A 9,026-nucleotide genomic window follows, 5' to 3' on the forward strand; every position below is an offset into this window, starting at 1 on the left:
CCCCGCGCCGCGGAGGAGGCGGCGGCAGCGCCCGCATCTCGCGAGACTCGAGGGGCGGGGCGGGGTGCGCGCGGGACGCCGTTGCCAGGGAGCGGGCGGGGGTTCCCTGAGGGACCGCGGGCGGGGAACGGGGCGAGGGACCTGCGGCCTGTGAATAAAAACCCAGCGGGAAAATACCGCGGCGAGTGAAATGAATTAACAAAACCGAAATCGCAACAAGTCACGTAGAAACAAGATCCATCCCCCGCGCAGCCCTCCGCCGAGAGCGGGGGCGGCCGCTCTGAGGAACCGCGGCGGTGCTGGAGAGCGAGCGCCGCCCGACGGCCGTGGGGAGCGGCGGGGAGGGGAGCCGGGGTCTCCTCCGGGGAGCCGGGGCTCCTCCTGAGGAGCCGGGATTCCTCCGAGGAAGAGCCGGGGCTCCTCCTGAGGATCCGAGATCTCCGAGGAAGAGCCGGGCTCCCGTTGTGGAGCCGGGCTCCCATTGAGGAGCCGGGATCTCCTGTGAGGAGCCGGGATCTCCTCCGGGGAGTCGGGATTTCCTCTGAGGAGCCGGGCTCTCCCCTGTGGAGCCGGGATCTCCCCTCAGGAGCTGGGATCTGCCTTGCAGACCCGGACTTCCCCTGAAAAGCCGGGATCTCGTCTGTGGAGCCGCCATCTCCCCCGAAGAGCAGCGCTGAGGGGATGGTAGCGGGCCAGCTGCCATAGGTGTACTGGTGCCTCTGATGTCTCAACTTTCATCCTAAAACTGATTCCTGATTTAAATTACATCTCTGTACCGCCCTAGAGGAAATACGGACTCTGTGTAATCTGCAGTCTGTTTAGGAATACAATTAGTAGACGTGGCTGTCATTCCATAAAACCCCAGGAGAACTACTCTGTCCTGCAGATTAGGCACCCTCAATGTACTGGAGTGTCACAGGTGGCACTAAACCCTTCCCACACCTCGTGGGACAGAGGAGGGAGAATAACCCAATACTGAGCAATACTCAATACTGAGCCCCAGGAAGATTGACATCTAAAGAAGACATTTGCCTTTTTTCTAAAATATTCTCTGATGCATCATTATTAAATACAAGCAGGTTTGATTTCCATACCAGGGAAAAGGACTTTAGAAATCCTTATGCACATTGGGGACAGGAGGGGAAGAGGGGACAAGAGAGCAATGACTTGTGCCGTATCCAAATACCCCATGAAGGATGGCAGCTTTGCTACAACAGACAGCAAAGCATGAAGCTGTTACATGAATTCTCTTTTCTATCCTTTTACAATGGCCAGAGAGACAAACCACCCCGTTCTAGAAAGCCAGAGGCAGAACAATGAGGGGCAAGCAGCTGGCACAAAAGCTGTCAGAATGTGCAAACAAGGCAAGGAATCTGATGTCTGTCTTGTTTCTATTTGACTTCTTGTGATTTTGGCTTTGCTAAATTTTCACAAGCTTGTTCGTTTTGGTTTTTTTTTGTTTTTGTTTTTGTTTTTTTTTTTTTTTCATGTGCTACTGTTTAGCTTCTCCTGAGGATCAATATTGATATTGGTGGTTTTTTTCAATGAGTCACCAGTGAGAGACACAATTGATTTTCACTGAGAATTCTATAAAAACAGGTGTGTACAGTCAATATGCATCTGCACAGAATAGGCCAAAAAAGCTCTCTGATAGATTACAAAGCAAGGTGATCCTTCCCCTCTCCTCGACACTGGTGAGGCCACATCTGGACTGGTTATTTGATATACCTTTATCATGCCTTTTTATTTCTTTTCTGACTGCTGCTGTTACAATTTTTTATGATGAGATTTATTATCATACATAAGGGTTTCAGTGGCCGTATAATTTCTCACCATCCTCTTTCTGGTCCCCTCAGTCTATGAAAGAGAGATGACCAAAATTGCACATTTGTCCAGATGAAGATGAATCTTTACATTTTTTGGTATTAAAATGTTTTTGATAACATCCTCTGCCCCACACAGAAACTTTTGCTATTTTAATTGCTGCTCCAATGATCAGAGGTTTAAGCTGAAAAGCCATAACAAATCTACTTTGTAGATAATTAGTAAGTAATTATATAAATATGACATCTTATTTCTAATGGCCATTGCCTAGCTCTAATCTGCCACTCTGTTGTCTCTAGTCCAGAGCACCACCTTCAAACTGACACCAGGAACCCGGGCGGGTGAGTCTGGCTTCCCAGGGAAACAAAACACCCAGCTTGGGTCTGGGAGGCATCCTGCGCCACGCGGAACCTCAGCAGGCAGCTGGCCACCAAGGGCCACCGGCCCCTGAACACCAATGCCAGCCTTATAACTGGGAAACAAAACTCACCAGCCCAGGCTCCTGGTGCCAGTTTGCAGAAGGTGCTTGGGACTTTCAAAGCGGCCTGAGTTTGTGGTGGTGGCGACTTTGATCAAGGAGACATTCTGCGCCACGTGGAACCTCTCCTGTCAGCTGGCCACCAAGGGCCACAGGCCCCTGAACAAAAATGCCGGCCTTTTCCTTGGGAAACAAATCTCACCAGCCAGGGTTCCTGGTGTCAGTTTGCAGGAGGCACTTGGCACTGTCAAACCCTCCCGAGTTTGCGGTGGTGGCAGCTTGGGTCTGGGAGACATCCTGCGACGTTCAGAATATCAGGAGGCCGCCGGCCACTCAGGGCCACAGGCACCTGAACACAAACTCCGGCCCTTTTCCCTGGGAAACAAAACTCACCAGCCCAGATTCCAGGTGTCAGTTTGCAAGAGGTTCTTGGCACTGTCAAACCAGCCACAGTTTGTGGTGGTGGCAGCTTGGGTCTGGGTGGAATCCTGCACCGTGCGGAACCTCAGAAGTCAGCAGGCCACTCAGGGCCACAGACTCCTGAACAAAAATGCCGGCATTTTCCCTGGGAAACAAAACTCAGCAGCCCAGGTTCCTGGTGTCAGTTTTCAGGAGGCACTTGTGACTCTCAAAGCAGCCAGACGTTGCTGTAGTGGCAGCTTGTGTCTCAGAGGCATCCTGCCCCATGTGGAACCTCAGCAGGCAGCCGGCCAGCAAGTGCCACAGGCCCCTGAACAGCAATGCTGGCCTTTTCCCTGGGAAACAAAACTCACCAGCCCAGGTTCCTGGTGTCAGTTTGGAGGAGCTGCTTGGGACTAAAGCACCTCCTCCAAACTCCTCCAAGTCATACTGTAAGTGTGCAGAAAGTTTAGATATTTCTGTAATCATCATTCATCTATTGGATAGCTGAAGATTGGGAGGAATTGTTTGTTTGCAGGATAGAATTTTTTTGTTTAGATCCAAATGAAACAGGTTATGATTTTGGCACTTGAAGGTAATAGTTTTTGCATGTGTCATTTTTGCAAGGGGACATAAATAGATTTGTGCTAGGCAAACACTTTTTGTTTAACCACCATTGTGATTTTGAATTCAGGAAGAATGGAAGGGAAAATAAAAATTACTCTCATCATTACTTTTGTGCTCATTTTGCTGTCATAAAATTAAATGACTTAATAGTCTTAACCCAAATGCTAAATTATATCCAAACAGTCACAGGCCAGTCAGTTCTTATGCTTTAAAATAATGTCCAAGAGCTTTTGGTCCACTTTATTTGGTAATATATAAGTGAGACATAAATACAAAAATGCAATTTTATTTCTTGAAGTTAGCACAGATGCCTGATTAAAGAATAAATAGAAAGTGCACCTTAAGGCTTTGATCCTACAACCAGACAGTTGGCACAGAGCCCTTGTGCCATCTGCTCCCAGCATCTTTGCATGGCTGCAAGGATGGCCGAGAGGATGGGCTGCAGCTCTCTGCTCACAAACACATCTCTAGCCCTCAGCAGGTTGCATCTATATTTGTGGGGAGGTAGGAGGGGTCTGTGAGGCTCCCCAGGGCGTGCCAGACATCAAACAAGCAAATAAGAGCCAGCCTGGGAACATCCACTTGGGCTTAGAGCAGTAGTTGGTCTGGGTCTGGGCACTGCCAGTGGAAAATGTGGAGGCACCCGCCAGTATTCCTACTGGGAAAACTTTCTCATTCATCAGAAATGACTGGGGCTCCTGAACACGTGTACATACACCACGCAAAGTCATTTTGTATTTGCTGCTTTTTAAAGTCATTGCCATAACTGATTTTTCCCTATGCAATTCTTTCTGAGTCCTGCTTGGAGTTTGATTGTATTCCAGCTAATGGTTCCTGTCCCAGATTGATTTCTGCATGTTAATGGTTCTCCTTCTGGATGTCTGGAAAACTGAGATCCCAGTTCTACAATCAGTTGGTTAGGGAAATGAGTAATTTTATTAGTGAGAGCCGCTGGTCTCACAAAAAAATTACACATGAGGCCTAGCACAACATATAGATGTTCAAAGACAGTTTCTAGAGAAAATGAAGGACAAAAAGTATATATCACAAGATTTTTGTTTCAATTGTAATTGTCTGGTGTAGAATCATTTCCCAGCTCTATAGTTAGGGCCGTGCTTACATATGTGCTACCAAATCTGCTCCCACTGTTTCTGCAGTTAATTACAGGGTTTCATCTTTTGGAGGAGGGGAAGGTAATCAAACCTTCCCTTCATTTCTGTATTTTGCAAAATTCCTTCAGAATTTATTTTAATTTTATCCCTTTGTACTTTAATCTTAAGCTTTGCCTTCCTATCCTATTTCTTTTCTGTTTGCAGTCTTTAATCCTAAATTATTATTGTGCAGCTTTTGCTGTGTAATTAATGTTCATCTGATTTTAGGCCTTCTTCTGAAAATAGATGTGGGTTTAATTTATGTATTTCCATTAGTACAAAGTTAAACAAAGATTAACCCTAGGCCCTTTTCTGGAGACAGGCTCCCCTGCATTTATTCCTTCCTGGTTAAGAGTACAAGCAGGCCTGGTGATGACACACAAATACTGCCCATGTAAGAGTGGTAGAACTGGCCTTAAATGGTTTTCCAGCTTTCTTACTGATTTGCATTTATTTTTCCTTTTATGCTGGCAATTTATAAAATACATCAGCCAAAATGTAGCCAGCAGTGGTTCTGGGTAGACTGTAAATACATTTATTATTTGGTTGTGAAATGTCTCACTCGGCGGGGCTACAGCCTTGAACAGAGCCTTGAATCCTTACTGCAGCTGGAATAAACATGAGTGAAATGCCCTACTTGATCAATGCTACACGGACACGTGCTCACGTGGACGGACACAACGCTCTGGCTGCTCTCACTACGGCTTTGTTTTGAAGAGCACGTCCATGTAAGCCTTGTCCAGATCCACGGATTTCTTCTGCGCCGCTGCCCGCAGGTGCTCCGGGAGCAGCCTCCGGCCCAGCACAACGTCGTCCTTGCTCCGAGGCCTCTGGGTGCGAGCGTCCTCCAGGGCACTGTGCACGTCCTGCAGCTTCATCTGCAGCCAGTCCTGCCTCTCCACCGTGTGCCGATGCTCGCCCAGGTTATGCATCAGCTGCATCTCACTCACAGACCTCCTCCTGCAGCACAGAAAAGCAAAGACACGGGCCCGTGGGAGCCCTTCTTGGGCTGCAGAACTTGGCTCAAAGGCCCAGCTTTGGGAACTTTTGTAAGGAATCACAATATGTAGCTGTAGGAGCTGCCTGGCTGATCTGTAAGGCATAGAATGACATCTGGAGAAGAGAGGGATTGTAGTAATTACGTATCCTCTGAACAGAGAGAGACATGGTTCTCCCAGGAAAATCCTGGGAAGCTGTGTAGAAGCTGTGGGAAGCTTAGACAAAAGAATTGAAACAATTATTGTCTCTCTTTCTGTAACCATTGTTTATTGGTATGGTTCTCCAGAGTGTGCTATTGATAGCCACCAATAATGTGAGAGAAGATTGCTAAAGGCCAATCAGGTCTTAGGTCCTTGTTTCTATAAGAACTGTGGATTTCTAATTATAAAATGTCTTTTCATGCCTTCTGATGATGGAGTCTCTGTATCACCTTTGGCTGTCCCTGACACCACTTTAGTGCTGGAGGAGAGTGGAGGGTGACTTGTTATTGGTAATGGATATATCAGTGAGAAGGCATCACAAGTGGGAAGTCAGTTTTGTGACAGTATTGTTCCTATAATTTAGTTCAGCCATTTTAGAGGAGCTTAGGGCTTTATAATATTAGGTAAGGGATCAATGAAACTATGGCATTTATTTAGTGGTAGTTTTCTGTGTTCACTAGAGCTAAGGAAGCATAATTCCCTGTGGATTTGTGTTTCACCTGGCAGATGTTAGTGTCTAAGTGTGAGTTACAGCTAGATTCTTACAGTACAAAAGATGTTCACCTGTGTAGACCCCCAAGACATGGAGCTTATCCACTCTGAATAATGAGAGAAGACTTACATGATTTTTATCCCTCTACTCAGCTGCCTATTTTCAAAAGATATGTATACACTCAGAGTGCCTGAGATCTCTAGAGGTGTTCCTAGAGGACAGAGTTTGGCCAGCTTGGCCAAGGGGTTCAAAAGCAGGGACAGAACTCACACACACATGCACAGACAAACCACCACGCTCTCAGGAGCAGCAAAAGCCAGCCAGTGTGAGATAATGTACTTACACCATTGGTCTTCCATCAGAGGTTGTAAAAAAGCACATGGCACATAAAATGATTGCAGCCTGGGCCAGGTTTCTTACAGAAGTCATTTTGTCTGCAAAGGTAGAAATGAATACACATAAAGTCTGTAATTCAAGTTATTTCTGTTTGTTCCAAACTAATTTAAATTAGGAAAAAAAAAAATGTTGAGAAACATCAGACAAGAGTTTTTGAAAAATCTTTTTTGTGAAACGGGTTACAGCAAGGAATGCAAATGAAGGATTTATTTCTAATACTTATTTTGTGAGCCACTTATTGTTACTTCCTGGGCAACTCCATGAATTTTGGTCATTTAGCTGCCCTACATCATCATCATCATCTTCATCATCATCATCTAGGTACCTATCTCTTGCATAATTGGGTGAAAAGCACCATGTTCTTCCAATATTATTATTACTGTCATCATCATCATCACCATTATGACTTTGTAACCTTCAAGTCCAGTGAAATACTTGTGTATAGCTATTCAAATGAAAAAATGTTATAGAATAAAACTTTCTCTATTTCTCTCTTTCTTTTGCATATTCTTTAGGATGGGGAGGCTGACACTTTCCCTGACAATTTTTCATAGAGGCATAACTCTGCTGAATTATCCCACAGTCCCTGTTGAGTTACAGAAGAAAAATCAGAATTAAGTCCCTCATTTCATCAGGGATAATCCTGCATTTCCTGTATGAATTCCCCTCTGATATTTACATCATCATCAGAGCTGCCATTTGGAATATATTTTAAAAATATTTACCCCTGATGATGCTACAACAGGTAAAAACAACCTGGTTCCAATACCAGGTTCAGTACTGGCAGGCAGAAAAGGCATCTTTTTGCTACCACTTAAGAAATTTGATACAGAGTGACTGAAACTGAAGAAATGTTAAACTCCACAACGCCTTTTTATTTTTTGCAATAGTTTCTGCAGCTTTGCTCTAGCTCAGAAAAGCATTTATAACACCATCTCTTACACGACAGTATCAATGAGGTCCTGGCAGTCCATCTAACCCAGGATTATAAATTCAGGACTTGAATTCACTTCAAGATATTTCTTGTTCACTGTCTCTGACTTTTCCATTTCACAAATTTAGTTCAGTTAACAGAACAGTTTGATCTTATTAATATTCACTTATTTTTTAAGATAGTCTGAAAAGAAGCTAACACAAAAATGGGTAAACAATCAATGATAAAAAATTCTAATAAATCTTCCAGAGAGCTTGTTAAAAAGAAGAGTATACTTACCAGATAGAAAGTTAAAGAGACTTCTGGCTTGGGTATGTCAGCAGATGACTGTCTCTTGATGTCAAGTGTATTTAAAGACCACTGAATTGGTTTAGTGGACCCCCTAAAAGTAACTTTAAAATAGAGCTTCTAAGTAACTTGGAAGCCCTTTTATTGTCTCAGTTGATGTCACTGTCACACACACCCTCCTGACCCTCATGTACCCACCCTCAGATGCTTTTGTTGATTTGACATTTCATTTACAGGGTAAAGAGGCCTCAACAGAAAGTCAGTCCTGGGAAGCTGGGAGGAAGTTTTACTTTTAAATTCAGAATTGTGCCCAAGATAACGTGAGCTCTGAAGCTGTTGGAAGGATTTGCAAAGAAAACTTTGAGTTATTAAATGTGGGCAGGTAAAACTTAAATGACGCAGTAAGTGATCCACAAGTGAAAGATTACAACTAAATATTTTTACAAAATACTGAAAAGATAATACTTATAATACTTGTGGGAAATAAGAATAGTCACTCCAGGTCAGATATAAATTTACTTTATGTATAAATTTACTTATATTTAGTAGTAAGGAGCAGAAGCCCCAAGAATGACAGGGGATCAAGTTTTTAGTGAGAAGCTGATGCCACTGAAAAGTTGTTGAAATGGTGTTAGACCCTCACTGCTCTGTTTTACCTGTATCTGTGAATAGCCCTGAATATTCCAAATGTGCTCAGTGGAATAAAGGCATTTGAAGCAGCTGAGATAAAAATTAGGACTTTATAAATTTTGGGAAAGAAATATAGAATTCTGCCTGCTTTCTAAGACGTGAAATGTGCAAATCAGCAGTATTTTCCCATATGCATGAAGAAAGATTATTTTTGCTGTAAGATATTTTTTCCTGTGTTAGATGCTTCTTCTGACTTCCAGTATATTTTTCCCAAAAAACCCAAGCAAGCATCCACAAACAAAGAACAGTCCGCATTTGCACATTGTAACCCAGAATTTGTAAGATATTATTGCTTTTACCGTGAATGCTTTTTGCTTATGTTATGGTCTTGTTGCATCTCATAAAGAGTTGTAAAATTACATGGGGAAAGGGAGGGAAGAACCAGAAACTCCAAGAAGCTCTAGAGATCTCATGGTTCCCTCAGTCTGTGGATTAGTGAATAAAGTGAGAATTAATGAAGCAATTCACTTGCACAAGTCCAGGACAACAGAGTAAAGACAGCTTCCAGCATTATATTGTCAGCTGGCAATATCCTTCCCTCAAATGC

The 9,026-nt window shown here is 43.9% G+C and overlaps 1 protein-coding gene across 1 annotated transcript; it reads right to left on the reverse strand.

Moving 5' to 3' along the window:
- Positions 1-5,177: 5,177 nt before the first annotated feature.
- PTH (parathyroid hormone) lies at positions 5,178-6,600 on the reverse strand. The gene is made up of 2 exons (XM_041423303.1): positions 6,515-6,600; positions 5,178-5,439 (listed from the first exon to the last, which is right to left on the reverse strand). The coding sequence occupies exons 1-2, from the start codon at positions 6,598-6,600 to the stop codon at positions 5,178-5,180; spliced, it is 348 nt and encodes a 115-aa protein (XP_041279237.1).
- Between the last annotated feature and the right edge of the window lie 2,426 nt (positions 6,601-9,026).

Source organism: Onychostruthus taczanowskii, unplaced genomic scaffold (assembly GCF_017590055.1).
Source record: "Onychostruthus taczanowskii isolate IOZ18803 unplaced genomic scaffold, ASM1759005v1 scaffold76, whole genome shotgun sequence".
NCBI classification, from domain to species: Eukaryota; Metazoa; Chordata; class Aves; order Passeriformes; family Passeridae; genus Onychostruthus; species Onychostruthus taczanowskii.

What these genes read in the sequence shown, in the direction of transcription:
- PTH (XM_041423303.1), bottom strand. Translation starts at nt 6,600, where the DNA reads ATGACTTCTGTAAGAAACCTGGCCCAGGCTGCAATCATTTTATGTGCC. An exon ending in TCTGATGGAAGACCAATGGT is followed by an intron (nt 5,440 to 6,514) that starts GTAAGTACATTA and finishes TCTGTGCTGCAG; the next exon opens with GAGGAGGTCTGTGAGTGAGA.